Consider the following 20,687-nt stretch of genomic DNA (forward strand, 5'->3'; position numbering starts at 1 on the left):
TTTATCAGCCTTATCAATCCCAGATGTCAAAAGCATTGAGGACTGACCTAACTTCCAAATTATTTTCATAATTGCAGTAACACGCAACTGAAAAGGCTGCCCCTACAGTGCAGAAAAATGGTAGACAGAAGCGAAATATGTTAACTTTCCAGATCAATATGTGGATTTCATCCCTTTCCCAATCAGCTTCATTAAATCCTCAGAATGGCTTCTGAACATGCTCTTCCCTGATACAAATGGAGACGTGGTTTCTCTGACTATCTAAGATCAATTTTTTATTACCCAATGAAAAAAGCCTGGGATACACCTCTAGTGGATATATCTCTCTTAATCCTGTGACTAAGGATCAAGGAATAGGTAAAAACACTGTTTAGAGGTTAAGGAAGAGAAGAGAACTGTCTTTGTTACTATATTATGATTAAAATCACAGGCTAATTTTCTCTGCTCTTCACTTTTCTAAACGTTAGGTTTACTTTTGTTTTCTCACTGTTAATATACTACACCAATACTAAGTAAAATTCCATTTAGTCAAAATAGGTTGGAACCAAGATCATTTTATTAAAATCATATTTCTTGAGAATATGGGAAATGCCGATTTAGTCTAAGAATTTCAGTATGGAGGGGAAAGTACTGAATCTATTCTATCTGAATAAGTATAACAAAAGCTAAAATGGCCAGTGTTGTTCCTTTTTCCCTTTATGAATAAATTAGAATATTTAAAAAATCAATTAGTATCCCATTAAAAAATACATGAGCACATGTACTTACTAGACAATAACTGCCATTTATATTAGAATAAGATTACATAAAATTTTTATGTTTTACCTATTACAATTTGCTTCACTTGCTATTTGTTATTTTCTAATTATGTTTGTGCTGCTATGGTATTTTGTTAATCTGGTTCAGTTAACCAAATTGTTGGTAATTTTGCTTGTAATCTGTGAAGGCTGTGTAGAGGTTGGTCATTTTTTACTGAAAACAATTATTCTCAGTCAAAAATAGAAATGATTACCATGTGTAAAGGGAAAAGGGAATAGCATTATGAAAAGTGCTGACCAAAACCACTGACCTACTGGATGGCAGTTGGCTGCCATCTCTATCACTGTATTTAGGATGTGGTACTATTAGAGAGTATTATTTTAGAAATAATAAAGCTGGCTTAAAGGGAAGAAGAGGATAAAGGCAAGATGTGGATGACTTATTCTCACTTTTTTACCCTGCAGGAAAAGTTCAAAATGCATACCTTACTGATTATTGTAACTGATTTTTCAAATGTTTCTGAATTGAAATGTAGCAGGAATTACACTAAACTAGCTGAATTGTATGAAATAAAGCAGATGGCTTTTGAATAGATTTTTTTTTTTTTTTTTTTTTTTTTTTTTTTTTGAGACAGGGTCTTCCTTTGTGGCCCAGGCTGGAATGCAGTGTTTCAATCAAGGCTCACTGCAGCCTCGACCTCCTAGGCTCAAGGGATCCTCCTACCTCAGCCTCCCAAGCAGCTGGAACTATAGTTACACACCACCATGCCTGGCTGCTTTTTTGTAATTTTAGTAGAGACAGGGTTTCACCATGTTGCCCAGGCTGGTGTTGAACTCCTGGACTCAAGCGATCTTCCTGCTTTGGCTTCCCAAAATGCTAAGATTACAGGCATGAGCCACCACACCCAGCCAGATTCTTTAAGTAATATTATTACAACTAAAACCAGTTTTTGAGTATAATTAAACAGGGTGTTGTAATCAAGAACAATGTGATAATGATGATGCTATTCTTTGTATATTGATCTATATTTATGTTTCAGCTATTTGAGAAAGTCAAAGAACTTTGTCCAAATGTGCATGAGAAGATCAGAGCTATCTATGCAGATCTCAATCAGAATGACTTTGGTATCAGCAAAGAAGACATGCAGGAGCTTCTCTCCTGTACGAACATTATCTTTCACTGTGCAGCCACTGTACGCTTTGATGACACTCTCAGGTACATTCCCATTTCCCTCTCATGGCTTGTATACATATGTGTGCATGTAAGTTTCTTTATAGTTTCTGTAAAAAAAAAAAAAGAAATATACCCTCAAGGAAAAAAAATACAAAGAAGCAAAACTCTTCCAAAATTCCACCACCTAAAGACAACCATTTTACTCTTGTGGAGAACATTCACTCCAATTTTTCTTTATGCATCTATGATTATATAGATATATGTTCAATTTTACTGGAAGAAAATGGCATCCTATTGAGAATGAAGTTTTGCAACCTGCTCAATTATATTTTTGGATGTCTATCATTGTCAATAAATATTCTGTTATAATTTGTAATGATTACATGACATTCCATTGAACATATATATAATATACTTAACCAGTTCTATGTTGGTGGACATTTAGATTGTTTTAATTTTTCACTATTATAAACAACACTGCAGTGAATATCTGTGTGTGTGTATATTTTTCACCTCTTTGTGTACTCTTCTTGAAATAAATTCCTAGAAGTACAATTATCAGATACATATCAGCTGTGCCCAGATTATGAACAGTTTGCATTTTCACACATAATGCTAAATTGCTCTCCAAAAATGTGGTGTCTACTTATACTGTCTCCGTACAAATGAATACTCATTTTTGCAGTCACAAAATAATATTATAATTTTTAATTCTTTTTAATGTTGCCAATAGGATAATGGAAATGGTAGCACATGTTCTAATTTTTGTTTCTTTGATGATTACAAAGGTTGATGATATTTAAATGCTTATTGTCATTTTGTTCTTTGTGAAATGTATATTCATGGTTTTTATCTATTTTTCTATTGAAACATTTTTTTCGAACTCCTGAACTCAGGTGATCCACCCACCTCATCCTCCCAAAGTGCTGGGATTACAGGCGTGAGCCACAGTGCCTGGCCGTAACTCTTCATCTTTTATAAGGCTCAAAATATTTTAACAATTTATCTTGCTTATACCCATTACTGGAAGTTAAAAAAAAATTATCAAATATCTTTCAACTCTTATTATTTATGCAGTTATTTGTAATTTCTTCTATTTTTATGGTTTCATTTTTACATTTAGATCTTTGATACATTTAAAATATATTTACCTAAAAAGAGGAGTACAGGAAAATTCTATAAGAAGAAGAGTGATGCAGATGTGAAAGTAACGGAGTTTTATTTTTTCTGTCATACAATTAGTTTTTAAACAATATTAAATAATTTATTTTTACCCTTTATCTGAAATAAAGCTCTTAAACTAAATTTCAGTTATTAAACTATTTTGTTACATTAAATCAGGCTTTCACTTCCAGCACTGTATCATTTTGATTACTGTAATTTTTGTTATATTAGGGCAAGTATACTTAAAGCACTCTATTTTTTTTTTTTTTGAGACAGAGTCTTGCTCTGTCACCCAGGCTGGAGTCCAGTGGCACAATCTTGGCTCACTGCAACCTCCACCTCCTGGGTACAAGTAATTCTCCTCCCTCAGCTTCCCAAGTAGCTGGGACTACAGGCATGCACCACCATGCCCAGCTAATTTTTGTATTTTTGATAGAGACAGGTTTTCATAATCATGGCCAGGCTGGTCTCAAACTCCTGACCTCAGGTTATCTGCCTGCCTCGGCCCCCCAAAGTGCTGGGATTATAGGCGTGAGCCATCATGCCCAGCTGCACTTTAATTTTTATAGAATTTTTCTGACTGTTCTCATTGCATATGCTTCTTGATTAAATTTAAGATAATTTTGCCAGGTTTCTAAAAATATTGGGAGTTTGATTAGAATTACCTTGTATATGTAGGATACTTTAGAAACATTTAGCATATTTAAAATTTTGATTCTTCCTATTCAAGAACAGTATATGTTTTCCCATTTACTCAATTTTTTGTTACTTGTTTTTTGTTATTATATATTCATTTATGATGAATTTGATATATTTTAAATGTTCGACTTTGAACATTTCTTCGATTGTATTCTCTAATTTTTGTTTATAAACAGGCAAGCTGGTGATTTTTTACATAATTTTTATCAGTAGATATTTTACTGAATTATAGTACATTTCAGATTTTTTAAAAGCTGCTTCTGTTTTCCAGGTATTCAATTATATAATCCAACAGTAACTTTTGTGACTGTCTTTTTAATATCTATATCTGTTCTTTAATTTCATTTTTCTTTCTAATTAATTACAAGGCTAGGACTTCAGAACAATGCTAAGTAATAGACTGTAGGCGTTATTCCTAGTCCTGACTTCACAAGCAGTGCTCCTAGCTTTTCACCATTAAGAATGGCATTGCCGAGGCTAGGCGCGGTGGCTCACGTCTATAATCCCAGCACTTTGGGAGGCCGAGGCGGGTGGATCACGAGGTCAGGAGATCGAGACCATCCTGGTCAACATGGTGAAACCCTGTCTCTACTAAAAATACAAAGATTACCTGGGCATGGTGGCGCGTGCCTGTAATCCCAGCTACTCAGGAGGCTGAGGCAGGAGAATTGCCTGAACCCAGGAGACGGAGGTTGCGGTGAGCCGAGATCGCGCCATTGCACTCCAGCCTGGGTTACAAGAGCAAAACTCCGTCTCGAAAAAAAAAAAAAAAAAAAAGAATGGCATTGCCTAGCAAATTTTAATATATATTGTTTAATTATTTTATTCCTATTCTAGTGAATTTATTCAATTAAATTGGAAATGGAAATTAAACATCATTTTAAACTTTCGAAATACATATAGGTTGTTATGAGTTTTTCTCTTTTTGAGTTAAATTAAATTAGTAAGTTTCCTGGTATTGGATAAACCATGTATTCCTGGAATGGACTGTTTCATTGTTATCACATACTGTTTATATAGCTTTGTATTCTACTAGCTGCAATTTTAGATTTTGACATCAATTTTCATGTCTGGCCTGGACCTTTACAGTAGCAACTTAATATTGCTCATTTAAAAACCCACTGTTGCTCCCCTCCAGTTTATTTATATTTTCTAACGTTTTCAGTTAGATGATTAATTTACATGTTTGTGTTCTTTTAATGGCTGCTTATAGAAGAACATTTATAAATTCAGAGGATTGTGATTTTTTTTATTGGAACCAAGTGACCTCTAGATTAGTTATGAACAGTTGATTAGAACCAAGTGACCTCTAGATATATGTACAGTATGTCAGTGAATGGGATTTTTGAACACAAAACACATCATCAATGCATAAGACATTCCGAGTATCATAACTGTGTAGCCATGACCCACCCTTTTCTTCCTGCTGTTTTGGTGCAGCCACCAAAATCTGATAGATATGCCAATTATTGAAGTAGATGCAGTTATAGCAAGATGTGATGCTAACTTACCTCATTGTATTTCCTTCTGCTTAACCTTCTCTAGACATGCTGTGCAACTTAATGTCACTGCCACCCAGCAGCTCTTGCTTATGGCTAGTCAGATGCCCAAGCTGGAAGCCTTTATACATATCTCTACCGCCTTTTCAAATTGTAACCTGAAGCACATCGATGAAGTTATCTATCCATGCCCTGTGGAGCCAAAAAAAATCATTGATTCCCTCGAGTAAGTTGGTCTAATAAAGGGATCAAGGGGTGGGTAGAATGTTGTTTGATTCTCTGTAGCTATCTATTAATGAAATGATGAAGTGAAACACTTTTGAAGCAAAATGTTTTGAAATGGTGCTAGCTAAGTCTAGCACCTTGTCCCTGCTAGTTCCTTCATCCCCTGGTGGGGAATATACTGCTGAAAGAGAAAGGGGATAGAAAATTCTTAAACATTTTGCTAAATTGTGTAGGACTGCATGAGGTACTTGGGAATACTATACATAGAAGTGGCTTCTCACTTTTTAATGAACTTAGAATTGTCACTAGATAAAGCAAGTATTAGGTATAGTATAAAAGTTCAGAAGAAAAAGTTTTGATTCAGACTGACCTGAGCTTGGCATAGCTCCACAACTGACTACCTATGTGACTTTGAGCAACTTCCTTGCCCATTCTGTGCTCCAGGTCCTTCATTTGTAAAATGGGACCAGTTTGTAGTTGTGAGGTTGAATAAAGTTATATAAAACACTTATTGAAGTGTTAAGGAGTGTTTAACATTAGTTAATCAAATGATTAGTAAAAAATAACTAATGAAGAGTAAGAATTGATCCAAGATCTGGCAGAAGGTGGCAGTCTCTTGACTTATTTGGCTGAGACACACTTTCCTTTCTGTCCTATGATGCAAGAGAAATAATGTCTAGGAGTTTTCTTTTCTTGCCAACCAGCAGAAACCACCTTCATCTTAGGACACAGATCGGGACTCAGAATAAGTTTGTTTCCTGCTTCTTTATTCTTCTGCTCCATTTTATAAAGTTTACCTCGTTTTTTGTTTTTTTTTTTTTCAACTCTACATAAAAAGTATTACAACAGAAAAATGGACTATTTAACAGTGAATTTGTCACATTATAATTTTATATAATACTGTATTTATATTTAATACATACTCTTTAAAAAGTTTTAGCTAAATCAAGATTTCATTCCCTTCAGGGCAAACATTTTTATCTTCTCCAGCTCTGAGAATAGATATTTTTGTCTGTCATGTAAAAATATCCAGGACAAAAAAGAATGAAAGTCATCTAAAGGATCTGTAGGTTACTTAAAGTTGCTAATAAATGGAGGTTTGCCAAATTGGTACAGAGAAACATTTCAGAGTGCAGAGTTTATCAGGATAGTAGGAAAAAAAAGTGAGTGTACTCTGAGGCCCAAAGTTGAGACAATAAAAGCCTCAGAGTATTTTCAGGATGGAATTGATTTCCATCAGTTACCCTCTTATGGTGTTGTCTCTTGGTAAATGTGATGCTTCCATATTTGATATGTCCAGGAGAGGCGCAGACCCCTTATGATTACTGACTATTTCCTGGGACTCTCACAGGTCATAGTGCAATTTGAGGCAGCAAGAGAGTCTGAGAATTCATCAGAGAAAAGAAGTAAGAGGCCAGGTTAGGTGGCTCATGCCTGTAATCCCAGCACTTTGGGAGGCCAAGGCAGGTGGAGTTCGAGACCAGCCTGACCAACATGGGTGAAACCCCATCTCTACTAAATACAAAAAATCAGCTGGGTGTGGTGTTACATGCCTGTAATTCCAGCTAGTTGGGAGGCTGAGCCAAGAGAATTGCTTGAACCCGGGAGGTGGAGGTTGCAATGAGCTGAGATTGCACCATTGCACTCTAGCCCAGGAAACAAGAGCAAAACTCCATCTCAAAAAAAAGAGAAAATAAGTAAGAGTTCACCCGTAGTGAAGGGCTTCTCTAGGTACTCCATACCACTTCCTCCTAAACTATGTCCAGACACTAAATATCCCTAGGTTTCAAAGAAGAATAAACTCACCTCTCAGAGGAAGAGTTGGTTTATCTTCAGACATTCAGCACTTTCCATCCTCCCTTCAGTATATGTCAATCAGACAAGGCAGTTAATTGCTACATGATTTATGAACAAACTGCAATTGACATTTGTACAAAATTTTTAATGTCCATCTGTCATTTACTGCTCTGCAAGGATAACAATTATTTAAGCAACTAATTAGAACTAGGAATGAAATTATTTTATCTCAACAGATAAATTTTGGATGCAATTAAGGAACTCAGTTTTTTAAAAAACAGAGAAAAAGTTATACTTATTATTTGTTAATTCAAAATTAATTAGGACATCCAGGACCACCTGTCCAGCCTCATCTCTCTCAGCCCTCCCCTTACTTTCACGCTGCAGTCCCAAGGAAGTAAGGCCTCCCCTCCTTATACCCTGCCTGCCTTTTTCAAAGCTTTCTGTTTCTAGAGCTTATTTCCCCTTCTGCCTCACCTGGTTAATTCTAACTCACATCAAGGCTTCCCAGTGAAGCTCTCTGGCTTAGGCACCCTTCCTGAGTGCCGCCATATTACCCTGTGCTCAGCTTTATTATTGCTGGTAACACAGGTCATTCTGAATGTCTGGTTGTTTATTTACATTCTCCATTAGACAATGAGCTTCTCAATGGAAGAGAATATTTCTTGCTCCTCTTTGCATCTCCAGCTATGGACTCAGTGCTTTCTGAATGAATAAATGAATGAATGAAAAGTTTTTGGTGGCACTAAATGATTGTTCTTCATACTGTTCTGTTTTTCTTTGTTTGTTTTGACTGAAGGCAAGAATAGATGACAGAATTCCATAACAAACTGACACTTTGAGATGCAGAAGTCTTATGTATAAAATATCTATCTATATCTCCACATCTCAGCCTTGTTTCTGATTGTTCATTATTTTCTTCTTAAACTTTGAATGAAACCTATATGTTAAGTTTTGAATAGCACTTTAAAAAAAGCCCAGCAACCATCATCTATGACTATTTCAACAACTCCTATGCCAGCTGGAATTTTTGGAAGTTGTAGAATAACAAAGAGCATTAAAAATCATTCTGAATAAATATGAATTCACCTAAATCCAGGTGTAGTTTCTTTGTTTTAGGAAAATACTTTTTTTCTTTGATTAATTCTCTATTTAGTAATTGGTCTGTGTTAAAATGGAATTATTTTCCAAAGTTTTTAGGTTTCTATTTCCCTTGGGAGTTTTTCTCACTTTCAGTGCAACAGAGAAATGCCTTGGGGACAGTTTGTTGTTGTTGTTGTTGTCCTTGACAGTAACTATAAGGGGTCTAGCAGCTGCCATTGCTCTTAGTATTTCAGCAGTTCTTTTTTTTTTTTTTTTAAAGAGCCAGGAGTTAGACAACAAGATGATCTTGAAGCTGTACTCTGGGCATTGTGTGTTCTCAAGAAGATCACCATGACAATGTAAAATGAAACTTTATTTTTCTAGAAAATCAGTGGAATGGGAATTCTAGTTCAGGGAAATAAAGAAGGATTTGCATTTTTGGCCAGGACCTTTTCTGATTGCTTGGGCAGCAGTGGTACTGCTCAGTGTTGTCAGTAAAGGGAATGGGATTGTGAACTTGAACCCCATGCTTACATCCTGGTCCCAACCTGCGCAGGCCTAAAGTCTCTCCTTGTTCAGCTCACCCCATTTTCTATCCATCCTGTATCCTGAGACTGTCAGGCCTGAGCTCCCTTTCTTTAGTCCCTATCTAAAAACTTTTAGCATTACTTTGGCACTGAAATATTCCAGAAAGATGAAATTTGATTTTGTTACTAAGAAAACTTTAGTATATTAGCATAAATATATTTTTAAAATAACTTAAATTGGGAATTAATGCTTTTAATGAGTATGACAAGCATGGCCGCTAATCAGTGTTAAGCAACTAATTTTCCTGGCTCCTCTACCTGTAGTTGTCTTCTGCCCCTCATCCCAGTCACCAGTTCCCATTCTGACTCCTCTCTACTTTCATATTACCAGCTTCTGCCTATTTGGAGTATTTACCGTTGGAAATTTATGTGCATAAATGGATCAGGGATTGCCAGTGAAATTACAGTTTTCTGGAAAAACAGCTATGTAGAATGTTTATTTTTAAAAATGCATATAACTGACCAAGACAGGCAGGGTTTTATGGTTGGTGCTTTTTTATTTTTTAGGTCAAGGTAACTCCTCATAGTGAAACCAGTGTAGAAGAAAAGGGCTTTTGCACCTGTATAAAAACCTGAAATAACTAGAACTAGGAACTAGAAAAAATGGAATCACAAATATTTATTGCTGTATTGAACATATGTAAATAAATCTGAATTAAGAAAGGAAAGGAGGACATGAATCACTATTGAGCAATTACTGTGAGCAAGACACTTTCGCAGACATTTAATTCCATAACATAATATTGTAGAGTTGATAGTATTATCACTGCTATACTAATCACGGAGCAAAAAGCTCAGAAAGGCTAAGTTTACTCCTTGAAAGTCTCTCAAACACAATGTTAATCCATGGCCACTTGATTCTGGAGCCCATGGTCTTTCCAGTCTACTCACATACTTGGCAGTGGTAGAGATTAGAAGGTGCTTTCTTAAGATATAGACCGTGTTCCCAGAGAGCTCACATCCAAGTAAAATAGAACACAGCAGAATTATACATGTGTGGTGGTGGGAAAACAGGCCATATTAACTCTGGTGGAGTAGAGGGAGGTATATGAAAAGACTTGGAAGAGTGGGCAGAGTGTGGATAGGTGAGATGTGCACACGTGCCTGGCAGGGCTGCTGGAGCTGGGAAACCCAGGTGTGTTTGGGACACAGCCAAAAGTCCATCTTGGCAGCACATCTGTTACGTGTAGGGAAGCAGTTAGAGATCAAGCTGGAGAGGAAGGCTAAGCCATACTGCATGGAGATTTTGCATACCGTGCAGAGGAATTGTATTTTATTCTCTAGGCAGTGGAGATCCACTGAAAGAGGGCCATGTGTGCATGTGTTTTTCTGTTTAATTTTTGTGTGTAATCATTTGTTTTCATCGTGGAAAGACACTGATGAAAGTGGGCTTCAGGAATATTAATATGGCCAGGGGTCGTGGGGAGGCAGTGGACTAGCATGGAGAGTAGACAGAGGCAGCAAGAACGCTTACCAGAGAGGAGTGGTGTGGAAGACTAGAACGAGACCATATAAAAAACACCTCCATGTTTTGGGGAAGAAAAAAACCAATAGGAAATGGCTCCTGCTTTGCATATGGGGTTGCACCGATCAAATTAACTCTGGATTAGAACATGTATACTTGTCATGTTTTATATTTCTAATACCAGGGATTTAATTCTTTTAAAACTCAATTCCCTTGTAATTTTAGTCCAAGAAGCAATGCACGTTTGAGAGCTAATCCCGATGAATTCAAATCTTAATGACTTAAGTTTATGGAGTGGACTTCTTTTAAATTAGTGATTCCCTGATTTGCTTGACTGTTGGAATTTCCGGGGCATGTTGAAAATACAGATTATCAGACTCTTACCTCTGCAGATGTATTTAGTGATTCTACAATGGCACCCAGGCATCTGGATTTTTCCCAGGGTCCCTGTGTAATTCATATTGATGAGCAGGCAAGTTTGGGAAATAGTGCCTTAAGGAGCTTTTTCACTGAGCAATCCTCATTTGAAATGAGGATCATTTATCTGCTGGTACCCCATGCTCCCTCTTTCTCTTGCTCTCCTCACCTCCTGTTGTCTTTCAGTTCCTAGAAGCTTTAATCGAAAGTTCCTAGTAGATCTGTACCTACTAAAAAACACACCTCTGAAGCTACACGGTCACCAGAAGACATAGCTAATCTGCCATGTGGAAAAGGAAAGGTGGCGTGTGCACGGAGGGTGCAGGGGTGAGAGGAGGGGAATGGAGGCCCCCACAGCCAGCCGCAGTCGCCCTCATCACAGCCCTCTGCGAGATATGAAAGGAGGTCAGACGTTGGAAAGTAGTCTTGCCTTCGTGACATAGAACACATTCTTAACACTAAAAAAGCTGATCTCTTCTAAAGGAATAGTGAAAGCTGATTCTAGCACTTGTGCTTTTAATTTCAGGATGGCGCAGTTCAAAATGACATCTAAGTAGCTGAATAAAAATGAAATTTCTGTGTACTTTGATATCAGCAGGCTTGAAATACAAACCAGAATAAGGTTAAATTGTTTCTTAACCAAACGGAATAGTTTTCTCATTGGCAGGCCATTGGCAGGGCAGTCAGCATCTGGCTCATGTTTGGGCCTGGCTAGGTGCTCTGTCAAAGTCTTGAGGGAAATACAGAGGCCAATTCTCCACAAGCATTAGGCTCAGAAATACCCTGCTACCCAGTGAAAAAACTGACCTTGAAACCACCTTCACCAAACCGAGGTTGGTCAACACTTTTCACCACTGCCACTAGACACTTGACTTCCTATTTTGCTTCCTGCTCTTCAAAGATATCCCCTTCCTTCCTTTCTCACATTCTCCCTACAACCTCTTCTTCTTTTGAGTTCATCCTCTCTCATCATTGTCCATCCCTGCTTCCCAAAACCTAATATAGTACAGAAATAGGCCAATCAGGATTATCAAGTGGAAGAGCATCAATTTACTGAATAAGGCACCTGGCTCCTGGGGGCAGAAAGGTGATTAGACACAGAGATAAAAATCATAATCCCTCCTCTCCTGGACTCACTGTCCAGTGGGGAGACAGACATATAAGCAAATACAACTTGATAACTACAACAATCAAGGGAATGACATAATCTAGACTGGAGAAAGAGAGAAAAAATGTTATCATAAGACATTGTGTCTACTACTTACTCTCTAACAGATTTCCTGATAAACCACTAGGCTTGCCCACTTGTTGCATAAGAAAATTGGGGAGATCAGGGGAGGGAAAATACGTATGCCTCTTGGTATTTCATTCAGCAAATATATAAATAATGAAACTACTGATGATATAATCATGTTGATTCAGTAAGTTTGAAACCAAAATTGATAGTAATCTTTAGAGGAAATTGTGTGTGTGTATGTGTATACACATAGATCTATACATACTGCTTTCTGAAATTTTCGATGACTTTATGCTTCCTCTGAGGCAATTCAAGTTTAGAATTTGAGACCCATGGGTTCAAAACATGTTCTTGAGTTTACTGAAAGACATTTAGATTAATTTCAGACATGTATTTTGGTTTATATAGTGTCTTTTTAAATCTATGTTAACTTATTTATTGTTTTAAAAACAAATTGAGAACCAGCAGCAGCAGCAACCCTGAACTGAGTTTAAGTCCTAAGAAGGGCTTCGCCCAACCAGTGGATGTGCATGTTCTCCTCTGAACCTAGGAAGTGGCTGGATGAGCTAGCAGATGGTCTGTTCGGCTGTATTAAAAATGCTATTTTATTTTTGTTTTATTTATTTATCCATTCATTCATTCATTTTGAGACAGGTTCTCTATCACCCAGGCTGGAGTATGGTGGCACAATTATGGCTCATTGCAGCCTCCAACTCTGAGGCTCAAGCAATCCTCCTGCCTCAGCCTCCTGAGTAGCTGGGACTGCAGGTGCATGCCACTGTACCCTGCTAATTTTTCAAAACTTTCTTTGTAGAGGTAGGGTCTTATTATGTTGCCCAGGCTGTTCTCAAATTTCTGGACTCAAATGATCCTCCTTCCTCAGCCTCCCAAAGGGCTGGGATTACAGGTTTGAGCCACTGCACTTGGCCAGAAATGACGTTTTAAGAACAACAATTACCTACAAAGACGTATGCTCACTGGTTGTTTTATTAAAAAATAAGAATGCCTTAGGTTTATTGGCTCATTTTGTTTTATTGAAGAGCTTAAATGCAGTTGTGAATATTCCTGTTTACTCTCATGATAGCCTGAGAATTTAGAATGAATATAATTATTGCCATTTTCACAAGTACAATTGGAACGAAAAGATAAAACAGTAGAATACAAGTGTAGCTGAGAGTAGCAGAGGCAAGCCATCTATAGAATATTAAAATTTCTTGCATACATGTTGTTAGAAATCTATAAAACCACAATTTTCTAAGACAAGCAAACTCACCAAGCTTTATAAGTCCTCCATCCCCTCAAATATTATCCTTTCCATGTACCCCAAAATTAATGACAGCAACTGGTACTAGCCATGTGACATACAACCCCAGCACATTGTTGGGCTCTGATGTTTTCTAGGATTCTTTTCTTTACAGCCTTATTGAAATTAAGCTCTATTCCCTCAAGTCCTGGTTTTCATAAACTGTATATTTTTGCAGGTAAGAGAGAATGGTCTTAGGTCAGTCAATCCACTGTTGACCCACAAATGAAATGAGGTAGTGGTAGGGTTATTGTTAAGATGGAGAGCTGTCTGCATCATCCTACACTCTTTCCCAACCCCCAGGTAACCATATAGTTAAAATATCCTAGATATTTCTATGTAATTGAAGTTGTTTTTAATTCTAGAACCCCTCAATCTTTCTCTAATCAATTTAAATGAAAAGGCTCTCAGCACTAACAGAAGCAAAGCAAGAAAAATGGAAACATTATATAGTCAATGCCCACGTTCTACCTCAGGATCAAATGAGGCATTAAAATTGAAAGTTATGATTCTGAGTAAGTCTTAACATCATGTACATCTTAGTTGCTCAAAAATGTGTCATGTCAGCAAAGTGGTAACAGTGAAGATGTTCTGCAATCAAAATAGTATAGTTATGTCATGTTCTATAAAATAGAAATAAATGTACCAGATTGATTAGAAAAATCACACTAGCATATTCCAGTAGCTTAATTTTTAAAAAGCTATGCTATATCAATAATTTAACCACACAGATCTGCCAGCTAGAAGAAATGTTACATATTTAATTGACAATAATTTTGTTGCTCTCTTAGAGAGGTGTTGATATAGTTTAGGGTTATCAAATGGTTCTGACATATTTTTAAGAAAGATTAGGCTGATGCTATGGTAACTTGGTTATTCATGATACATGTTATCTTGTAAGTAGGAGTATTCAATAATCGTGATTTTGAAGCTATTTCAGAGTACTATAATCACCCCACTTGACAGACTTATGAATTTGCTGGAAACCTCTGGAGATAATTATCAAGTTATTAGCCTAGACTCTAAACAGACCTTCAAAACACATTACACAGATTTGCTAAAAGATTGTAACTCTGCCAAAAGTAGTCGCTTTGATTTGATTTGCATTGAATGAAATTTTTTAAATTTAAAGCTAAAGCCTTCAGGATCAGTGCACTGGGTTTTTATCGGACAACAGTGAGTAGGGCTGCTATGGAATCACTTTGGAGGAGAGCCTCTAACTCCCTCAACACAGCATACAGAGTACTACTGGGAGAATGACTGGGACTCAAAAATGTGTCAAATGAATGTACTTATGAGCTTGCTGGAGAGGAAGTAAAGAGGTTAAATGTAATAACCTCTAATTTATACTACTACAGATAAAGTTGTAATCAATACTGATAAATTAGTAGTAGTGCTAAAGTAGTACTAATAGCCCTATACTATTAGTAGTAGTAAAGTAGTATTGGTATTGATTCTATCAGTCTACCTACCTACCTACTTATCTGTTGGGATGGGAGGGCATAGGATTTGACTGATAAGACTGGACTTAGCAGTGGAGAGCAAAGAGCTCATGCATGCTTTGAACAGGTACACACTCAAACTTGGTATCATGTGACTGCTCCAAATTCCAGAACCAAGGCTGAAGGTGGAAGTTTTGTTTGTCTGTGTCTCACATTTTCCTTTTGGTTTATTGTCTAATATATGTTACTAGAATTCTTTTTACTCTGACTACCTTTTAGGTGGTTAGACGATGCTATTATTGACGAGATCACACCCAAGCTGATTGGCGATCGGCCCAATACTTACACCTACACCAAGGCCTTGGGAGAAATGGTGGTGCAGCAAGAGAGCGGGAACATGAACATCGCCATCATAAGGCCCTCCATTGTGGGAGCAACTTGGCAGGAGCCTTTCCCAGTAAGCCCACTCACCTGGATTCTGTGTTTTGCTTCCAAACTAAGCTTCTTTTAGTCCAATTACTTTCTGATGTCTTCTTATTCTCCTCAGGATTTATAGCTAAGTGCAGCCAATCAAATATGAACCCATTTTACTAGGACAAAATTCCACTTTGGGTTCAGGATTTATACAGCATGCAGCTCCTCTGGCAGTTACCCTGACTGTCCTGGAGTTGGATAGAGATCTTAAATTAGCTTCTAATTATTCTGGTCTCAGAATTCCCATGGGTGATGGTTTCATATCTTGGCTTTCCCACTATAGTTTAAGCATACCAGCATGTTCTTGATGGTCAAATTGGTAGCATTGCAACTGCCAGGGTAAACAAGAGTTTTGAGGCTCACAGAAGGATCTCAGTTTAGGGAAATTAATTTTTTTTTTTAACCTCAGCATACTGCTATGTCCTCTTGAAAGTACTTTGAATTATACCATCTTCTTCAAAGCAAGTCTGTGAAGCTTTGGGGCAGATAACTTCTAGCTCCACTACTTACTGGCAATGCAACATTTTTGAGTTATCCCTCCCATAAAACAGGACAGATACTACTTTGGAGCATTGATTTAATAAGACAATGTATGAGTGCTTAGTCTCTAGTAAAAGGCTGGTTCCTACTAAAACACTCACCAAATATTAATCCCTTCATCTTCTCCTCTCTTCTCTTTCCTCTCCTGTTATACAGACACATTTGACTTTTATACTGTAAGGTAAAGAGACATAATAAGGTCAACTGAATGGCTTGGGGCTTAGGAAACAAACTCAAAAACACATTTCCCTCTAACTGCTCTTAAACATAATCTTCTTTGTAACATCTTTAAGCAAGTCAATACATACAGAGACACACATGCACGCGTGTGTGCACACACACACACATATATATATACACACATATACACACATATATATATGGCATGGACTCTATAGCTGGTAAAAAAAAAAATGTGAAGAAATGGGCCATTAGCACAAATCATGTTTTCATGTTTTCAGTGTTCTCCTATGGGGGCTGAAATCAGGACTGAGGTGGAGAAGCATGGTTGGTGAATTGCTAACAGATCATCATATAAGGACAAGGTTCAATTTAGTCCATAAGAGGTCATAAAACACTGCAAAACCATTCATGACTCCTGCTATGAAAAACAATCCTGGCAAAATTTTAATTTTTGCACAGTCAAATAAAGTGGAGAAAATAGCAAATGATTTGCCATTGATCTTTGAGAACTTAGTAACACTGTATTAGATAGTTGTTTTGGCTGGGGTCTCAGTGTTCCTGTTTTAAATTTATTAACATTAGCCTGCAGCTGTTCCAAAGATAAAACAATTTTCTGAAATGTGTAACTGACAGAAATCTTCTTTCTTTTAGGGTTGGGTTGATAATATAAATGGACCTAGCGGACTCATTATTGCGGTATGTATAACGATGAAGAGGTAACTCCCTGAAATGTGGTAGAGGAATAGTAACAGAATTCTTAGTGCTGGCTTAGCTTCATTAATCCGAATAATATATAAATGTTATTTTACTAACAATTGAGGAATATTATTTAAATTATTTTGATTGTAATACAGAGATAGGATGAAATTATTTTTATCCTTTGAGAATTTTTTATCAAAAAACAGAGATAATGTGCTATCAATTACTATTTAGGAGTTTTATTTTTGAAAAGTCTTTGAGCATCAAGGACGTTTCTTTAGTTACCACAAGATGGGGGTATTTCCTCCTTTTTACAGTTCATAATGACATGAATTAGTACAGTGAATTGAGGATGCAATAAAAATAGTAGCTTCAAAGATTATTAAATTCTTGATTATAAAACACATATAAGAGTTTATGTGTGGGTATAGACAAGAGATATACATCAATAATTCTTAATGAATACAAGAAAGAAAACTACTAGTTGGAGCAAATTTTTCAAATACAAAAAATCCATGAATATAGGCAACACTTTTGAATAATCTCTTACAAGGAGAAAAGTGGCTCCTCTAGGTAAGCAGCCCTCAGTGAGCATCTCCCTGGAGTCCAGATTGACCCAGCCGAGCTGTGGGGCTTCATGGCTCTCACTGAAGCATTTAGGGACTCAACCAATTTCTCTTTTTTGTACCATGAATAGGAAATCAAGGATCTAAATGAGTTTAAATCTTATTAGGGATTCAGATTGCACTTCAGAATCTGTCTCTGATCCTCTCAGAACTAGGTTCAACATGAATTACAATACAAATATGAGACAGTGAATTATGACAGTGATGAAGACCTTCCTTCCAATTTCTGATTTTTCTAGCAGCCCCTTTCTTTCTGTTTCCCACCCATCTTCAACTCTTTCTTCTAAAAAAAAGTTCAGTTGGGGTGAACGTTTGGTGACTTATGACATCATTATTTCAACATGATCCCAAGTGGGTTTCATTATATGCAAAGCTGAATATTTATTTATGTTTTCTAAGTGTTCTAAATTGGTTTCTTATGTCTGAAAGAAGGGGTGCTAGTTATAAGAAAACAGAATTGAGTAATATAAGAAAGTGTTAATCATTGCAAATCAATGTTGGAAACATGCAAAGCACAAAGAATCAATTTCATAAACTCAACAAACTATTAACATGAATAATTCCCAATTCTTGCATCTATATAACATCAGTGATCTGTGAGGTGAACTAAGATACTGAATAAAAAGTAAATAAAAAGGCAATTTTTCCAAGCCCCCAAAAAGTTTTTGTTTTATTAGTGGTGGAATTTCCCCAGTTAATTTTTTTTCAAATAAATGTTAAATTTTAGTGCCTACTATTGCTTGTAAGTTAATAAACCCTAGGAGAAGACAAAATCAAGGAAATGGTAAACAAATAGCAATCAGAAAATTAATGGGAAATTTGTATAATCTTAATTCTTAACATGTCATGAATTAGATTCTTAGATATGAAAGTTTATTATTGGTGTTTGTGAATTAACTGAGTTTAACCGCTCACAAACTTGAGGAAACTTATTCCCTAAAGGAACCTGAGGAACACTAGTAGTTCATGGATATGCTGGAGTTGCACTTGGCTAAGAAGGTAGAATAGGCTGAGGAAGTCAGACTTAGCATAAGAACCTGGTAAGCAGTGGATCAAGATTAGCTGTTTTCACTTACTGCACTAGTATAATCAGTTTGATGATACATACCTTAGCCCCAGCTATTACTTAAGACCTGGTTTAATATTTTGTGTTCTTTCTCCTATGCAGGCTGGGAAAGGGTTTCTTCGGGCCATAAAAGCTACTCCGATGGCTGTGGCAGATGTAATTCCAGTTGATACAGTTGTGAATCTCACGCTAGCTGTAGGATGGTATACTGCAGTTCACAGGTGTGGATGCTCAAGTGGGCTTTCAAAGATTTCATGAGTGGGAGGGTGAATACCTTAGGCACATTTTCCAAATATAGGCTTTCACTGTACAAGATCCCAAACATGAGGCGGTGTTTGTTTCAATATTTTGTAGAGGTCCTAATATGCCATCATATATTCATTGAGTTGTTTTATAAATACAGTTTAGTACTTGGCTACTCAAAAGTAATAAAACCTTTAAATCACTTAACCATAAAATTCTTGATAACCAAAAGGCTTTTCTTTCTATTCAGTAGTCTAAAATTCAGCTTTCTTTCTTAGCACGAAGGAGATAGAAGTTGATGAAATGAGAGAATATTTTTTTTAAATTGAAACTGGTAAATGCCAAAAGTTGAAACACTACGTGTGGGGAACCTTCCTGGTATAAAGATTAAAAACATAGGTTGTTCATGTATTTGGCTCTGTCAGTAAATGGTAAACAGAATTAAATTTTTTTTATGTGAACTCACACATATGTGCTCCATAGTATGTCACTCCTAACATCTCTCTCTCTCTGACACACATACACACTTTTCCTAGTCTTCTTTCATTTTGCTTATTAACCCAGAGAAAGAACAAAAGATGGAAGCCTTGCATCAGATGAATTACTGAAACCACTGTCTAATTATTATTTTTCCTTATTTTTATTTCATTAGTTTTCCATTTTGTTGTATTTATCTAATTTTTATTTCATTTTCCAGACCTAAGTCAACGTTAGTCTACCACTGCACATCTGGTAACCTCAATCCCTGCAACTGGGGCAAAATGGGTAAGTACCTGTAGCCATGTAACTGCATAATTACTAGTGTCCAACACAGAGAAAAAACTGACAGTGTGTCATGGAGCTTAGAGCCTACACGGGGAGAAAGACAAAAAGTAAGTAAAAGACAAAATAATGATAAATTGTAAATGTGTGGTGGTTAACTAGAATGTACTGTGGTTACCAAGGAAAGGAGTCAGTGGGAACATATACATGATCGTAAGCAGTAAGGGGTCCATAGAAATTTTAAAAACAATGATGAAACAAGCAAAAGTTGGCAGTTATAAAGAATGTCAGTGATAAAATACTGATATACTCCTCCCTGCTGGAGCAGCAGCTCCTACACACACCTCTTCCCTTCTTGATAATGTCACTGAGAATGCAATATGATCAATGATCAATGAGATTTAGAAAAGTCAGGTTATATTATTCCTTTGTTATTAAGTCCGTCATACTGATCATTAATTTATGCAGCTTCTCTTGGGTGTGCAGTAACCATTCTACTAGTGATTTGTAAAAGTGAATAGGAATCACTACGGGAGAAATAAAAATAACATCTAGATTCCTTGAACCCTGGGACTAAGGTTTTGGGCGTTGCTAAGGAAACCATATTTTTAAAAAGCATCTAGATCATTCTTGATCCTTGGTGAAACCCACTTTGAGAAACCCTGTACTGTACACGATTGATTTGTCTGAATGTAAAGGATTGGATCTGTTCAATGTATAAAAACTATGGAAATAGATTTGAGTACAACTTAAACATCTAATCATGGTAGAAGGTAAAAGTAGGGAGTTTGGCTATTCTGTAGGATTTCTTAGCACCTACTAATGCACCCCTTCTTTCCCTGTTACATAGGTAACACTATTCCTTACACATTCCAATGGTAAGCCATGGTACCTCACTGAGTGTTCTATTGCAGGGCAGCTAGATGCTGTGGCTCATTTATAATAGGCTTTGAATTGAAAAATGCTTTTCCAAGAATGAAAAACACTTGGCATGCAGGTATTTTTCTCTACTCCTCTTACACATATAGCAAACATTGTTGGCTGATACTACATTGTTTCTCCCTGTGCCAAGGCTCTGTTCTAGATTCCCATCTAATACAGCATCTGGAAGCTATTAGTAATTAACTTGGTGTTGCATACAAATTAAACTCATTTGTGTTTCCTATCAGGGCTCTTAGGAGGGATCAAAGTCTTCCTATTAGTAGCAGCAGCCACGTGATAGGATGTTGAACATACACAGCCTC

General features: G+C 36.7%; 1 protein-coding gene across 2 annotated transcripts in view; it reads left to right on the top strand.

Moving 5' to 3' along the window:
* Positions 1-20,687, top strand: part of FAR2 (fatty acyl-CoA reductase 2) — a 159,470-nt gene that overhangs the window by 126,881 nt on the left and 11,902 nt on the right. For both annotated transcript variants that reach the window (XM_012474248.3, XM_012474249.2), the window contains exons 3-8: positions 1,799-1,974; positions 5,341-5,520; positions 15,130-15,307; positions 16,699-16,743; positions 18,541-18,659; positions 19,379-19,446. In XM_012474248.3, coding sequence (XP_012329671.2) covers positions 1,799-1,974; positions 5,341-5,520; positions 15,130-15,307; positions 16,699-16,743; positions 18,541-18,659; positions 19,379-19,446 — 766 coding nt within the window. The remainder of the gene's footprint in view (positions 1-1,798; positions 1,975-5,340; positions 5,521-15,129; positions 15,308-16,698; positions 16,744-18,540; positions 18,660-19,378; positions 19,447-20,687) is intronic.

This window comes from Aotus nancymaae, unplaced genomic scaffold, assembly GCF_030222135.1.
Source record: "Aotus nancymaae isolate 86718 unplaced genomic scaffold, 86718_ANA_hifiasm-v0.15.2.pri h1tg000016l, whole genome shotgun sequence".
NCBI lineage: Eukaryota > Metazoa > Chordata > Mammalia > Primates > Aotidae > Aotus > Aotus nancymaae.